Source organism: Diadema antillarum, unplaced genomic scaffold (genome assembly GCF_040938485.1).
Source record: "Diadema antillarum isolate AM-2024a unplaced genomic scaffold, OU_Dant_1.0 seq00002016_RagTag, whole genome shotgun sequence".
NCBI lineage: Eukaryota > Metazoa > Echinodermata > Echinoidea > Diadematoida > Diadematidae > Diadema > Diadema antillarum.
In genome coordinates, this window is record NW_027272671.1 from 221254 (window position 1) to 239447 (window position 18194).

At 36.6% G+C, this 18194-nt stretch overlaps 1 protein-coding gene and 1 long non-coding RNA gene across 2 annotated transcripts in view; both read right to left on the bottom strand.

Annotated features, from left to right (window-relative positions):
• Positions 1-18194, bottom strand: part of LOC139713619 (uncharacterized) — a 73902-nt gene that overhangs the window by 49712 nt on the left and 5996 nt on the right. The window contains exons 2-3 of the mRNA XM_071625325.1: positions 16200-16511; positions 15382-15510 (exon numbers count right to left, since the gene is read on the bottom strand). Coding sequence (XP_071481426.1) covers positions 15382-15510; positions 16200-16506 — 436 coding nt within the window. The 5' untranslated portion in view covers positions 16507-16511. The remainder of the gene's footprint in view (positions 1-15381; positions 15511-16199; positions 16512-18194) is intronic.
• Positions 11417-14020, bottom strand: LOC139713616 (uncharacterized). Its single transcript, XR_011709648.1, has 3 exons — positions 13887-14020; positions 12427-12588; positions 11417-11709 (listed from the first exon to the last, which is right to left on the bottom strand). It is a non-coding gene; the product is annotated as an uncharacterized lncRNA (long non-coding RNA).

Below are 18194 nucleotides of genomic sequence, written 5' to 3' on the forward strand. Positions count from 1 at the left end.
CAATACTGACAAGTGAACATGGTGACACTTTCGCATTTGTATAGTTATCTTCACTGAATTGTTGTTAAAAAAATCATTTGAAAGTTGCTCGGAGCCTTCGATACAAGCAATACTCACAGAAAACTGTCATAAGGGTGGAATTCGAGGAAATCTGGAAATTCTGAAGCACCAATTCACAACGATAGAGACCCTCATCTCCCACTTCTAAGTCAGTGATGATTAGGTTGAAGTTCCTGTCAATGTCAAAGCGTTCCTCACGGCTGACGAAATTCCCGTCAAAGAATGCCTTGCCAGTCGACTGCTCAGGGTTTGAAATGTGCACCTTGCCCCAATACACAAAGAGCGGCTCATCATGGAAGTCACATGGTAGTCGGATGTCTTCCCCTTTCCATCCTTGAACGGTAGGAACGGTGTCTACCACTGGGGCTAGACGATGGAAAGTGTGTATATCAGTTTTGTGTCATTTATGCATGTTATACTTGCACGGTTCATGGTAGGAACAGGTTGCTTTGGGCATCACACAAATTAGATAACTCCAAACAAAGAAGATAATGATATGCAAATTCATGGATGCGTTAGTTTCTCCAACAAGCCTACGGCATAAAATATGACTGGGTTTGAATGTTCAGTGTTTATGAAAGGTTGTAGAAAATACATTCCATATGTTTAGTTTTAAGACTGTTTAGACGTTGAAATACCTCCCAGTTCGGGGGGGGGGGATTGAAAAAGTACCACACCACTTTGAGAACGACAGAGTAGCAAGAGAGAGAAAGAAAGAGAGAGAGAGAGAGAGAGAGAGAGAGAGAGAGAGAGAAAGGTCCTTCAAAGTTTTTGCTCAGTTTGAGAACCAAGCTGCGATTTTACCAGATATTCCTCAGACGCGCCTAACAGGTTTCTTTGTTACGGATGTTTGATTTTGTAAAAATGCATGGAGGTTGGCTGTGTTGTGCATATTTTATTTACAAAATGATGTAAGATATTTGTAAAGTCAATATATTTAGTGTAAATCAATAAAATGATCGATAGCAAGTTGAGGATTTTGACTTAGTAACGCTTTCTCGTTGGTCTGACTTCAAGTTCGCTTGTAAAAAAAATGACTAAAGTTGCATTGATTATGTTTAAGCATTGTTGATTCATGAAACTGGATATTGATATGAGGTACTACAACATATCATGAATGAAGGTTCTGTTTAAAAGAAAGAAAGTTAAATGGACCCGCCAATTAATCTTCATTCTGTAATATAGCCACCGTGGTTTGGTATTGCGTGCGCGCAGCCAGCGTCTGCGTCGCATCACCGTCTCACGCACGATCCGTACTAATCACATTTCCACCAATGCATTTCGGTATCCTGGCTCACTTTCATCACGGTCGAACTTTCCAGATACGTCACACGCTTCACACAAAAATGAGACTGGGAAAACGATTCCTTACAAAACCCTAGACGGACAAAAGACATTTTCTACCCTTTTCTTCTTATTTTTTTTATGATGGGGGGGGGGGGGGAGGGGGAGGGGGGAGATCAATCACTCACAGGTAATAGACAGTAGGGTTGAATTTGAGAAAACCTTCAAATTTCCCAATACAAGCTGGCAATGGTAGCGGCCCTCATCTTTCACTTGCAAGTCGGTGATGACGAGACTAAAATTCATGTCCATTTCGAAACGCCCTTTCTTGCTAATGAAGTACCCATCGAAGAAAAACGCCTTCCTCGTCTGTAGTTGCTGATTTGAACTGTTCTCCATGACCCACAGTACAGCGAATGGCTCTTCCTCGAAGTAACATGGCAGTCGAATGGTTTCCCTCGTCCATACCCGAACGGTTGACACAGTGCCTACTACTGAGGCTAGGAGATAAACAAGGGAGAAGAGTACCCCCTGAAGTTTGTTAGTCAAACAGGAAAAGTGTCTTTATTGTTAATTTGGTCTTTAAATAAAAAAAAAAAAAAAACCAAAAACTCGTTTTGACGTTTCATGGCTTTTGTAATGACGCATCACAAAATAATATGCAATCGCGAATTTTAATTCAGAAATTCAACCTACAGCAGTAGGGGCTGGCGCGATGAAATGTTTATGGCTAAATGTTATTATTTTCTCATAGAAGACCTTCAACTGGGCTACTAAACATTGCTGCAGAGAAACAATAACTGTTACTCCCTTCCTTATTCATTTTGCCAAAGCTGTTATCTATACTTGTATCCCTCGCTGAGAGCATCAGTTCTTCTATCACGTGTTTACGATTGTAACATGATTTTTTATTCAGACCTAATTTTCTTTTGTCAAACTTACATTGAGATTTGTCCTGTGATGATATGTGGGATGTCGGATTTGAAGTAATAATTATGTGAAAATAGAAACGTGAAACTTGTTCTACTCTTACAAACCGAATCCACACAATATTGTCGATGGAATAAGGTGAGCTAAACAATGATGGTGGATAATACTTGAAAATGTACAAAATGCCAGCTTCCCTTGTTAGATTTACACTCATCCTACTATAACCTACAGTGTACACTTTACCCCATTAATCGTCAGCTATATACACTGCCGTAATGCTATACGTTTTATACGGTCTATGGTACTGCTCAAAATATTTGCTAATTGTAGGCAGATACACTAAGGCTATTAAGATTACAAATTGCATTTTGGACCTACCACAGGTACTCGTGACAGAGATTTCTCTTTGTAATTTCTATTATTCATTCTGTTTGGTCAAGGAGGTACTAGGCTTGCCTAGTACCTCCTTGGTTTGGGGTGCATGCTGTCAACAAATACCGTCACACTAGGTTACTGTGAATAATAGCTTCCCATTGCAATTCACATACATACTCTCATAAATGGGGGATCAAAGTTCACGTGGCTTTCGTAGTTTGAATATGTATCTTTATGTTCCAAATGCTATATTATGACTCGGGTGAACAAAACGCGACGCCGCCGTTCGGTTGCAAGGTGCAGACTCTTCCTTGTTTATGCACTGGGTGCATCCGTTACATTCCAATGCATATAGTGCACACTAACACAAAGATTTACACGTGATCAAAATGGGAGTGAGTCCGACACGTACAGCTGACTTGACTTGTAAGTGGCACTTCTTTCGGACTCTCGGGACTTTCGTGAGGATGCAAATTGGTTCCTAACATAATTGACCAAAAGGTTGAAACATTGACATTACTGGCAAAAGAACAAGCTTGCAAACGTTTGTCTCTGGTTTCCTTTCATTCTTAGTTTCGACCTCCCAACATGGTTTATCATTATTAGCTTTGACACTACCCCTAGAAACCTACAGTCAGGGTATTCCTAAATATTAAGGCAAAATGTTTTGAAGAGTAAGAGCAAGATGGCTGTTCAACTGGGACAAAACTATAACATCATAACATATTGAAAAGTAAGATTAAGATAGACGCTAATTCAATGCTAATTATTTTAGAGCAATGGCTGTGCCCATGTAAAAGGTGTATACCGTCATTGGACGTTAATATATGAACATGAATATAACCCACATTATGATTATCTTTATTTGAACAATATTTTGAAAATGGAATCAAAATGAAGGACAGACTGTAGAGGATAACTTGACACCTGAATTCTTCATGTCGATTATCCATGCATCATCATGTTCATGAAATTGATGTATTAAGACGCGTCTTGCTGTTGTTGTTCGTCAAATGGACATGGTAAAGCGAAACATGCACAACTTGATGCTTAAGTTGTCCCCTTGTCTCTTATTTATTGCCCTTGTCTGACGGTGAATACGAATGAGAATAATTCTATTAACGTAGGGCTTACGTTCATCACTGTGGTGAATATTTTATTTAACTTTGGTGTTTCAGTTCGTGCATTTTGGTGATATCATGCCTACTCCTCAAGCACCTATGTCAACCCTGTTTTATGAAGAGTTATAATTGATTGAATAGTTGGTTTCTATGGTACGTCTATAGCATGATGTGTTTTAAGGAAATTTACAATCGATTATATCTTTTGATAAAATGGGGTCTACGTCTACTGTGTAATTAATATGCATGGAAAAAATATCACTCTTACCTCCTTTGGTGGGACAATAGATCACAGAGACCGTCACTGTAAGTAACAGAACTACGCTCTTGTAGCCTCTATCCATTTTGCCCGGAAGGAAATGATAAGCTTCTTGTCCAAAATTAGACAAGCTAGACGACTGGAATATTTTCAAAGCCCGTCAACTGATTTCCCCCCTTTGCCTGGGAACTACAGGACGCAAACAATTTGAGAAATACTATACACCCGTGATCATTAGACCATTGTTTGTGATGTTCATGGGTTGGCAGTTCTCTATGGAAGATGGTATGCATTGCCTGAATTATAATGTTTCACAATTCGCAGCTCGCCAAAAGCTTTGTGTTGACTGCACTGTTTCAATGATTGATTCAAAGAATGATTATTATTATTTTTTTATTTTCGTGCTGAATATTTCATCAGCTTGTCTACTATCAATACAATGATGGTGGAGCAGCTTTCCTTATGTCAACATTAATCTTTCACGACTGACCAATTAAATGTAACTCGTCTTCGACTGAGATTGCAATCTCTTGAAGGGGGTAGGGGCAATTCATTTCATTCCCATGGGACTCTGTCAGGACCATTAAAGATTATATTACAAAACATGGTATTAAGTTTTGAACAAACATATGTTTATTTTATTTTAATTCTTTTAGTGAATGCCCTGGATATTATGGTGCAAAATCAAGCCAAGTCTATGAGATAGCTTGATGCTATATTATCACCTTATGCTGCATTAGTAATGATTGATATCGGGGAATCAAGTGAGTTGAAAGAATCAATGGGGCTAGTCATGAGAAGTATACAGTGTATCAACAATTTATCCTGATCAGAAAAAACGAGTTCATCCCAAGAGTTCGACATCATCGAATCCAACAGTCTCTCGACACTAAAAAGAAAGAATCATGCTTCCCATGAGTCATACAGTCCACAAATCGGACAACCCACGAGCTCAACGGGAGACAGAACAAAAAAGATGCTCACGAGCTCGTCACTGGGCAAATAAGGTCCATTACGTCAACACTAGGCAAATAAGGCCCATGAGATCAGCACTAAGGGCAAATGAGGCCACGGAACAAACACTGCTTAGAGCTACATTAAGACCCCCCCCCCCCCCGGTTGTGTAATGTCGGTCGTTTAGCTAGTGATAGAGCTCGTGGGCCTTGACTGCTTAGTGTCGACAATTTGACTTCATTTTCTTTCCCCGTTGGTGTGTGCTTTACCCAATTATTTCTTCAATGTATTTGAACAAGACCTTCGGCATGAACGCCTGACTATTAATCACTAGAACTAGCAAACAAAACGAGCTAACTTTATCTGATGTGTTCCTGTTTATTTGCTGTTTTTTGGTGTATTAGTTGTCCAAGTATTCATTAATATTGGTTATTATAAAAAAACGGCTCTGAATTTTAACCATGTACATTGAATATTATTTAAAGAAATATTTTGTCTATGTGTATTTTTAAGGATATATCATTTTACTGTATTAATGTGTGATAACTATATTTTGGAACCTCACTTGACTTACGGTTCTTTTAATTCTATAAATGGTCGTGAGCATAGAGACAATGTTTCATTTAAGGGGTGTAAAAGGGAAAGGGCCAAAATATAGATCTCGAAGAGATTTCATAGGCCTGATGATCTCCACAAGAAAGATTGTTTGAAACATTGAGTTTACCAATTTTCCTTTATCATTAATAACACATATTTTCCTCTTTTATATTATGTAATCTCTTCTATCGCACTTTAAAAGAATATAATGTATTCAAGCACAAAATATTTAAAGTTACGTTTTACCATATTTATAATGTGATATTTTATTAATTTCCTGCTGTTTTATACATTGTAGCGACTGTGTACTAATGTTTATGTGTGTGTGTCTGTGTGTGTGTGTCTGTTTGTCTGTGTTTTTGCATTGTTCATTTTTTTAGAAGTTTGTTCAGGTTCAACTGCAAATTCTTCAAACGCATGGATGCGTAATCATTAAAGTTCTTATAGAGACGACATCGAAAAAAAATATGTTTGCAAGGAGAGTTTATTCACAAGTTTGAATTATCGAACAAAGGTATAAAAAAGTAAAAACGAGTAAAGTGAAAGAAATGTATCCTGGGCCCACCAAAGACTACAATATGCGTTAAAATACAGTATTGTATGAGAAATGAAAACATGCATTGCAAACACGACTTCATAGTAACCAGAAAGAGTGTACAATAAGTCATGTACGATGATATCACCTGCCCATCTATAAGGCTACAACCGATACGTGAATTCAAAGGCGTGTCACCACAAATCATTGTTCGACATTCACTATTTTTCTAATGTATTATGCAAGCACTATTCTTTTGGGTAATACATTCAAAATATTTTTTCCAACCTCACACTTTTTTAGGATGGTATATCATGAAAACTGTTCCCTCGAAAATGATTTTCTAAAGTGATGATCTTGAATTTTCACATTGGAAACAGTGGTAGTCTTTACTTGTTCCTTGTGGAAAAAGGCATCCAAAATGTACAAACAATAACTTGATGAAAATAATCGAAACGCGTGAGCAATTATAGATCGATATGCATTAATCATAATCGATTTACATTCAACAACATATTTTATAATGTGTTTCATCCAATGTCAAATATCAACTTATATGATAAATAGAAAAGAACTAAATCAACAACTGAGCTATTATTTTCTTCTTCATAGACAAGTTAAACGTATCATAAATGAAATCATAAAAAAAAAACATGAAGAGAAAACATGAGAAACAAAACTGGGCATGAAGTATGTTCTGTCAGAAGGCATACTCTATCGTAAACCTAACAAGACAAATACTTGGAAGAAATAATGTGTATATGAGGCAGTCCGAAACAGCTACGTAGGTTTCAATGTCATACTTTCAAGGATATGTGCTAATACAGGACTGTCATATACACATTCAACCTTGAAGTTGCGTGCCCACATACATTAACAAAGACTCTACGGTCTGTGCTTGTTTGAAGTTGTACCTATAATTATGTATGAGATGTACAATAAAGGATATTGATATATGTGCACTACGATAATACAACACAAATCTAATGAGGGTGTATACCAACATCTAACCTACCTTAAAAAGGAGAACCAAATAACAATTAAAAAAACTAAATACGATGCCCCGTACACTCAACATATTAAAGTAATACACATAGAATTGCATAGCAAATTTTGAATCCTCATGGAAAGACATTCATGCTTGCATTAATTGATAAAGGTTTTCCCTGCCAAGGTCATACTTGTGTGATTCTAAATCATGAATGTGCATCGATCTATATTCACACAGCGCACGCGAAAATATTTTGGCACTCAAATTCAGAATCTGAGCAATCAATTTTATCTATGGAACCTCTATTTCGTTTCCGCCTAATCAAAGTCATGCATGAACATTCAATTTCCAAACGCGAACATTGCATTTTCTACACGTGCATCAAATTTACACGATAGTCCTCGTTGAGCTTGTCTGGGCGTCTTCATTTTCAGGTGATCGACTTTGTCTAATCAATAAGTGCATGGAATAGATTTTTGAAGAAGGTGAAATGGGATAAGGATAGGGGAGGGGAGGAGTATTCACAACCCAGGAAGCTTGCATATGATTATGATTGCTTAAAGGTACTATATGGTATTGTGTTAATGTATTCTAGGTCTTTCATTTCAAGAAATATTGAGTTGTAAAGTCGACCAGCAGTGCATCCACGCTACACAACAACAAGCTGTGTGTATTGTATACTCCTTGATGACACCGAATGCACTAAAAAAGATACACCACCCAATCACACAATGTATCAGTTTCAAGACAAATTGACATACGATGATCTCACATAGTCCTGCAAAAGGAATTCAATAAGATTACATTGAATATCATACAAGGCGTATCTAATGTTCAAGTACCTGAATCAATTGTGTTGGTGATGCGATAATGAGACCACCTGTTCCTAATACTATTTGCTTGTATAGCATGCAATGTGCTAGAAAATGATAATGATGTCCCGGAGAGAACCACAAAAGGGTCTTGGGACGGGTGATTTTACCAGAACTTTGTCATTTTTGCATGGATAAGTTGAGAGTAACCTTTTATGTGAGTGAGTCGTGACCCAAATACAGTGGTGGCGTTGTATTTTGATATTTGTTTTTTCATTCTTTTAACCTTTCCTATTATGATTTCGTGTTTATGGAGGGACAACATGTTTCAGTGTCGAGTTTCTTTCTTGTTGTTGATTCACCCATTTTAAGGCAAAATTTGCGATTTGACTTGACTTTTATTTTTGTGATGATAAATCTCCGTACGACATGATTCTGTCTCGTTTCATTTTTCTTCCCTGATTCAGAGAAATGCAACTGTGTGAACATCTGTCAGAGATTTCACGATAAAAAGCGGTTTGGAAATGACAGAGAAAACACATAATAGCTGAAAATTATCTTTACCTATTCTCATGAACACATATTAAGCATGATTTTCTTTTTTCAATGGGTAGGGTAAAATATACTTTTCTTCGTATGACTTAATCAATACATTGTAGTTGGATGCTATAGCGAACAGATGTGAATACTAAATGAGGATTACCGTGGAATAATCTCTATGATAAACAACATGGAAAATGAGAAGCCATGGGAAAATATTCTCACACTCTTTTGTGTGAATCAACTTTTAACCGTAACGATCGGGTTAGCCACCCGCTTCCTTGCGGTATTTGATAATCTCATCACAAATCTGCAGGGCCGACCATAGAAACTGCAGATACTTCACGTCCTTTCCTAAGTCCTCCTCATTATCCGTAGTGGTGTAGTTCTCAAACATCCAGATTCTCTTCTTGCCTCTGAACCTTGATATCTGATTTCGAACAGTCTTCGGATAGGCAATATCATCTTTGTGGGTTAGCACAGTCAGTGAATTTGTGCCTGGAAAGAAAAACGATAGAAGTAGAAAAGATGAAATGCACACTTTGACAATCTGATACTAGCCGATAAGTGCAAAATCACATATTCCATCCAAGTATCAACGTGAGATACAATCCTTAGATTATTCCCTTTATGCGACCAATCTTTTGCTACGGACTATGTAACAAAGATTAAAACCCTCAAAAGAAACAATAGAAAGTGGCGCTGCCGACTATAAAAGAGGAGGAAGCTTTTCAGAGTTTGGTCACAGATTAAGTCTATCTTGTATTATTATCCATACAGAGGATTTTTAGAGCCCAAATACAAGTGTTATTTTGTCGACGAACATCATAACACCTCCGACCCACTTAGAAAGTTTGTTGAACTCGACCAATATTTTTTTTGCCGAGGCGACCAATATTCAAAATATTGGACGGCAAGAGGGGGATTCCCCAAAGTTTTTTATAAACTGCACCGTGATTGGCTGAGATATATACGAGATGACCTGAAATATGAAGTAAAAGCGTCTGTGATTGGTCAATCACGAATTAATTAAAATATCGTTTTTTTCTAAAATTCTGTGTTTATACAAACAAATTTTATATATCAATTAGTTGAAATTGTTTTGCATACAATTTTTCAAAATATCACTTTCATACCAGGAAATTAAATTTAGGTTTGATGAAAACAAAGGCGACGATTGATCAGCTCAGCGCTACTGCTAGATAGCCCGCGCGCGATATACAAATACATGTAGCCGGCCACCGCCGCTTGCATTTGCATGCATGTTACGTTATGTGTATACTAAGTACAGTAGGCCATAGACAAGGACTACAGTACGAGTAATTCGATCTTTCACGATCTACGGAAGATGCGGCGTGATTTGTGTCTCAGATCTCGGATACAAGAACATCTAATTCTGGTGTAAATAAGCTAGATCTCGGCCTAACAGTAACATGACTGCTACCATGGATTCGATCACTGTTTTATCAGGGAATGAAGTAGATCTAGATTAACTAACACTGAAGAGTGTACCATACCCCATGTCAGGATCAAGTACAGTAGCTAAGTAAGAGACCATACAGCACTCTGAAACAGAAAGGGTAAGTGAAAATATTCTTTGCTAAAATCCTCTGTAGGATAATAATGATAATATCAGATGTCCTATTTTCGATTAATACAAGGAAATATAGGACTCGCTAAGCAAAATATTGGACTCGTCTTCGACTCGTCCAATATTTGTGCATAGCTCGTCCAATATTTCCTTGTATTAATCTCAAGGCCATCCAATATTATATAAAGACACGCAGAACTGTACTGTAAAGAAAGATAAGCTTCAGCCAATAAATTTGTGTATTGAAGAAGGATTTCAGCAATCAATGTAGTTCCTATATATTTTCTTAAAGACAATGAAATTATACAACTCAAAATGTACATACAAAACATCCTTTGTATTTTTTTTTTTGCTATCTCCATTGTCATGGCGACTGCGTAACATGAATTATGCGCATTCAGTCAGTCAATTGAACACCTCTCTAGAGAAATCAAGCCGGAAGCCCCGTAAATCTTGTGTACGTGTGCATTTCAGTGCTCTTATGTTTGTCTCAGTGACATCATTTTGCATCCAATAACGTATGCACTTCATTTGTTCATTGTGATGTTATACACCATTATATCTGTCTCCATTCTTGATTTTTTAATTAATATTGAATTAATTCATTTGGTTAATTTAAATTGGAATGTCTATACATCGAAAGTAATGTGCAACTGATAAATTGCAATTACGTGTGAATAATAGTATATATATATATATTTTTTTTTTTTGGGGGGGGGGTTGGGTAAAAATCAGGATATATTTTCATATCTAAAGCCAATTTATTATGTCTGATTTTGTGAAGAAAGCAGATGCCATCTCTTTGGTTCCAAAAATGTTTTTTAACTTTTAAGTTATCAGCCACAAAATAATGTGAAAAACCTTATGACTAAAGATGTAAGAGACTCTGCGTGTATGTACATACCGAGATGTTGCTTTACCATGTTGCAGAAAGTTTTAATGAATTGAATTCACTCAATAAAAATCAAATATTACGCGGACTCTGTCAAATGACCTTCATGATGAGAAGATGTCATTGTAACAAAACCAAGTCGTATGTTAAGTTTCTATGTTATGCAAACTAAAGGAAGAAAAGCATAGGGATATTGACAAAGTAGCCCGTCATTCATGGAGAAAGAATCGTGCAACGTCTGCATTTTATGTTGTAGTCTTGTTTCTGTTATATTCCAATAATCATCGTATGATACAAATTATTCTAACTGACCTGACAACACAAAGTCATACAAGACTTTCTTCCACAAAGATAATGTCTCCCGGGAGAGATTATTCAAAACAATGTCGCAGAAAACAAATGATTTGTTAAATGGTGACGAATTGTGCCATATTAAGTGACGTCGTGCGAGGCGATGTCATTATAGGTATCCAGGTCACCTCACAATCAAATGTGATTATTCATCATGAAACTACTATCTGCAACCACTAGTAATGTTAACAACTGCATTGACATCCTCTCACAACAGAACCCCTTTCCAAGTCCAACTGTTTTATTACGCTGTTACAGTCAATTTAAACATATTTAATTAATGTAAAATGATGTATTAACCCGGTATTAAAAAGAAGGAAACTTCTTACTTTGGATGATAGACAAACACAGCACAGTGACATTCTTCTTCTTTTCTTTTGACTCCAACTTCCAGATGATTTACACGGAAGATTCCATCTGAAAAAAAAGCAAAATACAGAGATAAAGTAAGTAGACCTAATCCTGTTTGATGGCAGGACTGTACCTTGACTATCTTATAGACAGCAATAATGATGTCGTCAACTAAATCGTTGTCATGACAATTGTGGGAAATCTCCTGAAATGAAAGATATGCATGATGTACCTAGTGACAATCTTTAGTCCACTACCTGTGTAAAATATTACAAAAATATTGTGATGCTGAAGCTACAGTGTACAATGAAACAAATAAATGTAGAAAGATTTACACGAAAAAAAAAGACCAACCACACATGTAGAGCGTCCGTAAAGTCTAAAAAAGGGGGACTTGCAACGGAGACTCCTTGTGGCCAAAATCAAAAAAAAAAAAAATCGTGGGATTCGGACGGCATACAAGAACAGATAATACAATCTTGCGGGAAACAGTGGCACAGTACAATAACGCTGCACTATTAACAGACAAATGATACACATTGGTAGAATTTGGTAACTAAAGTAGATACAAAAGAAAATGGGAAAATGGGGTAGACGCAAAGTGAAATCCCAGTAGCTGACGAAATCCTTTGTTAATTCAGTTGCGATAGTACATAATTTCACTGACTATAGTACTTTAAGGTAACGATTATATTTATTATACGTACCACAGGGATTTTGTTTTTCTGCGATTGAAGTTGTGCCTTCAAGAATAATCATTTCATTTTCAAGTTGTGTACTTACTGCACTCCTCATTTAGACGTTCCAAAGTGCCAGATGAGAAATCTTGTATACCACATGTGTCAATCAAGTCGATTCTCTCTGCTAATATGTGATGGAAGCGGCGACGGGTAATCCTTCCGCCATCTTCTTGTATTCCTTCTTTAGTCACGGTGGAATAATTCCCTGTTAGTGGATAAAGGGACACAGAAGGCTCATGATATAGTACATTAAGTAAGAGGAAGAGAGATCGCCCTTTACCTTTCTTTCTCGCTTTTTGTCTCCATCTTTTTCAACCATCATGACTTTGAAGTTTAGCTTACAGTTGGCATACACACAAAGAGGGTAAGTTGATATGAGTCTGAGTCGGTAAGTTGTTCGTCTGATTGAACTACCATCTTATATTGCGACTTGGTTGCAGACAAGGAAGACTGTATTCTGTTGGTGTGGTTGAGTATATTAATTATTTATTTGCCTTCATGTCTCACTAGCCAATAACGTGTTCATTTCCTTGCAGCCCGGTAAAGAAAACAAGAAAAAGAGTATTGGATGTTGTACAAGCAATATCGGACTGGTGTAGAGTGTCCTAGTTACCAAGCGTTTTCTTTCTTTTTATGCTTTTTTTCGAGGCAAAGTGTATGTCAAGGAAAACAAATGTAATAATAGCATAATTACAATTCTAATAAGTATGACTTATAACACGTAATGTAATATTTCTGTTCGTAGTTGCATGTAATATCTAACGGAGTGAACTATGCCGCATCGGTTAAAGTTTAACATTGCTTTATGATCTTATCTACTAACCCAAAATCCTACACAAGAGCACATACGATGTAAGAAAAAAATAAACTGCGCACACCACAGCTATACCGATGGATTATCATTATTATTATTTTTTTTTGGGGGGGGGGGGGAGGGGGGGGGGGGGGGGTGGGGGAAAGAGATGAAAAAAAAAAGGTTATATTTAATGTGGCATTATTTTGCCTATCAAAATAATCAATAATTCGATGTACTGTCATCCTTTTACTAGTTACTGTTTTTTTTTGTGCCTTTTGTTGTACACGGGATAGCAGGGGCCATTTCATGAAGGGTTTTATCATTTTTTTTTTTCTGACAAACTGTTATAAGCTACTGAAATCCTTGCATCTGACTGGATGAGGGCAAATCTGTCCCACAAGTTTGTCGGACAAAACGCTTCTGAAATGCCCCCAAGAACTGATTACTTTGGAACGGATGCTGGGACAGAATATGAATTTTTCAATGAAAACATGATAGTCTGTGATATCACCCTAAGTGTTATAGATGATCTCCATGCACAAGCGAAAAATGCCAGTACAGGTTTTCTGTACGACATCAATGTATAAAACTCATCAAGATGAGCGCAGATGACGTGATATGAAAAAAAGAACATTGCGCTCCCGTTTGTTTTTGTTTTTTTGGAAGTGTGACAAAATTCGATTAACAAACGATTAACAAACAATTACCATTCAGCGCGAAGTTGAGCGAGTTGATGAGACATGATTTGCCAGCAGCAATTTCACCGAAGAAGCTGATGTTCACCTTCGATGGTGCATCGAAACGCTTATCATACCGTGCCTTTCCTGGTTGGTAACCCCTGATTTTCTGCCGAAGCTCGTCCCGTTGTTTCCGCAAACTGTTCACTATGAACAAAAAAACAAAGAAAAAAAAAACATTTCGTGATGAAAAATATTCAAGTCTAAATACTGTCAATTATTTGCAGATCGTTAGGAACAATGAAGCATTACGAAATCGTTTTGCACTTATCGTGCAGTTACGATTGTCATTGATTTCTCACATTTCAATTTAATGTTTCTCTTGATCATGAAATTGCATTTAAGCTGACAAAGAAATAAAGTAAGAAACACAATTCCAGTTGAAGTAAACCCAGAAACACCCCTTCCTCTCAACATATTCTAAAATGCTTTTCATATACAAATTTTTGCTTGATTCTGTTTTTTATGTGGTATCCCTGTAAGTATGTCCTCTGGATGAAAGTATACAGTTTATCATTATCATTCTGACAATGTACTGAAATAACAGTGATTGGATATCATTGCACAAGACTCAGGTAACCTGAGGTAACCTAGTGTTATCACCAGCCTACCATTCAGAAATAATGAACACCTTAAAATGAGAGAATATATATATATATATATATATATATATATATATGGGTGTGTATGTGTGTGAGTGTGTGTGTGTGTGTGTCAGTGTGTTAGCGCGTTTTTGTGTACAAAGAGAGAAATAAAGAAATGTACTAAAGTCTTTGAGCATCATGATAACGCGTGCATCATATTGGAAACTTTAGTGCCCCATCACCTTCTGGACACAAATTTTATGTTAAGTTAACTTTTCTCATACACAGTTCTGCTTCCACGTCAGCTGGATCTGGTTTAGGTGGTCTCCGCCAGCAGAGATTCCAGCCACATCCTGTAAAACGAAACAAAGTTGAAACATTTTCATGCATTACATTGTGTTCATTTTCTTATTTGGAGCACGGTTTGTTAAATGTTGACTCTAGAGGGGTCTTTCTGCATACGTGCACTTTCGCAATGTTACATTCTAAGTAAATAAAAACGTGTAGCATATAAGAAAACGTTTCGTGCGTGTGTGTGTGTGTATGTGTGTGTTTAATTTTGAAGTGGGGAGCACGGATTACCTGTTGACTCTAGAGGGGGCCTATATGACAGTGCTGCAATTAATTATTAGTGCGAGAATTCACTTTCGCGATGTTACAAAAGTAGAAAGGCTGATGACGTATTCATGTTTATCGTGTACACTATAGTGCATTGCCTATTGATTTTAAATCATGTATGTTTATGTTGAAATCGTGAGAAAATATTTATGCAGAACACTTTGTTTCAGAATAATCATGCCTAAAATAATGTGATGGAACTGATTTGTTTGATAATTATATTGTTATTCTTCTTGATGTCGATAAATGTTAATCATCAATACCTTTCACAGGTAGGTAGTCCGGATAGTACTTTTGAAGGATCTTTCCAACAAGGCAAAACAGCGTGACAAGGGCAACAGTAACACCGATGACTAGTCCAATGATGAGACCAGAATAGTCATGTTGTCTTGCTGTTATTTGTAAAGGGTAATGTAAAGAACGATATTAGTAAAATTGCATCTTCATTCAGTTTCTTTTGCCGTGCTTCACAAATACTGCAAAATGTTCTGCTTACATCGTGAAACTCATCATCCAAGCTTCGTATGTATTAAACAGAGTAAACTCCATGGTTACTCAAGTTTTTTTTTTCATTCCTGATGAAAACCCCGTAAGAATTTTGCAAAACCCTCACTTGGATAATTATGTAGAGTCTTCAAGTACAAACCTTGTAACAAATCTACGTATTTACTTAACAGCTCTCCCAAGAAATTGTTGTTTCTTTGTTTAAAAATACTATTCAGTGATTTGGTTTTTCTATGGAAGAACGTTTGAGAAATTGTATTTTTTTATCTTGTCCTGTCCCTTTGTTTCTTAGTTAATATCGTTTTAACGGGAGCATTTTACCTTCATCGCTTGCATCTGACGGCTGTGAAGAGAGGCCGATTTAAAATCGAAAGTTTATATCCTACCTCAGAACTATTTCTAGTCAGATGAACGACTGATTATTCCCCATACTGAACGAAATGTCATTGTCTTCAGCTTTTTGCAAGCTGAAAGTAAACATTCTGAAATTATTTTACTCATGACAATCATATGTAAAATCTCTTTTTCCACCAACCCCTCATGATTATGACATGATGCCATTTTTTTTTTCACTCACGTGTAACCGTCAGGAAGGTGGAATTCGAGAAAACCTCAAAATTCTCCAGCAACATTTGGCAGTGGTAGCGACCCTCATCTGCCATTTGCAAGTCGGTGATGACGAGACTAAAATTCCTGTTCATTTCGAAGCGTTCGTCCTTGCTTACAAAATTCCCATCGAAGTATGATGCCTTCCTCATCTGTAAATGCTGATGTGAGCTGTTCTCCTTGACCCAGATCGCAGCGAGTGGCTCCTCTTTGAAGTGACATGGAAGTCGGGTGTCTTCCCTTGTCCATACCTGGAATTTGGGGGTGGTGGTTACCATAGAGGCTAGACGATAGGAAATAAAGAAAAAATCCTTTTCAGGGATGGCTTTTGCAAGTACATTCAATAATATGAGAGCTTCAGCTATTTAAAATGACAAAAGCAAACCATCAATTCGCCTGAACTCCTTGCCTGAAATTTAGCAAAGAAACTAATGTTTACAGCCTTTTCTTCTTTTTTTTTCAATTCCTCGAGTTTCAAAAAAAATGGGTAGGTTAAAGGGATAGTACAGTATTGGTGATGGCTAGGATTAGGCATTTAACTTTTTGTGAGGAACCAAGAAACTACTTATGAAATAGTACAGAGCATACCTTTCTAAGACGAATTTAAAGTGTATTTGCTGAAAATTGGTTTTCGAATAGCTGAGACATCCAAAAACAAAGTAATATAGAGCGATCATAATAACATATGGGTCCCACACTTTATTAGGGTTGCTCTATTTTGCGTATCTCGGTCATTTCAAAATCAATTTTCATCAAATAAACTTTAAATTCCTCTTAGAATCACATGCTCTTTCTTATTTCATAAGAGGTTTGTCATTATCTCATCCAAAAATGTTAGCAATCTGATGTTAGGTCTCAACGGAACCTATACTACACTCCCTTTAAGCATTATTTCGAAGGTAATCTAGAGCTTATGTATTGAAGTGAAGTGGCAACGACAGCTATTCAAACACTGTTTAAATTGTTTGATTCCGTGGGTTTGCTTTGAAACACAACAATAGTACGAAATGACAAAGAAAACGAGACGTTGATTTCTCTCCATGATTTTTATAGTTCACCGTGATGAAATCACAGAAAAGTATAAAAGTCAAAAAAAAATCGAAGTAAAACATCGCTACAAGTTTCAATGATTATTATCTTGATAGTGCAATCACCTGACAACTGAACTGATCTTACCTACTGCGATGTTCAATATTGACATCACTTTTTTAAACATCCGTATGTATTATACTTGTGCCTGCTTCGCTCTAAACAGCCTAGTTAGCACATTTATAACATCAAGAATATCAGGATGCAAAACGATTCCCTGTAAAAATAAAAATAAAAAAACAGAAGTACGAAAAACAACAAAACACCAAAGCAAAGAGAACATAATCCATAGCAACAAAAGAAAAAGAATCAACAACAACAACAACAACGAAAAATGTGCAATGATTCACTCTCACCTGCAATCTTATCACACCACACGCCGTAATCTTCAAACATCTTGAAAAAAAAAACACTTTAGAATAATAAAACATAAACATCGCTTTTAAAACCAATCTCAACCTAACATTATCATGTTAGATTGCTTAATAATTTCCATTTTGCCTACCTGAATAAAAACCATCTTGTCAAATGCACTTGTTATAGGAAAAGGACCTCGTGTGTGTTCAATGCCTTCAATTTGACCTCAAATTAATTGATAAAGTGTTGTGTTGGTATGTTAATTCCAGAGCAGATGCATATTCGTCTTTGATAACATAATGCTCTTATATAGCGCGATTCAACAAAGAATAGGTTTTCAAAGCGCTTTACATACATACATACATACATACAACTTGTACATACATAATGGAACATAGTTACAACTGGAAATTGGCAAACCACATATCATATTAATTCTACTATACTACTGCAAAAGTTACTGAACGTTGTACGCTAAACGAAATAAGTGAGTTTTCAATTGTTTTTGGAACAGTTCGGA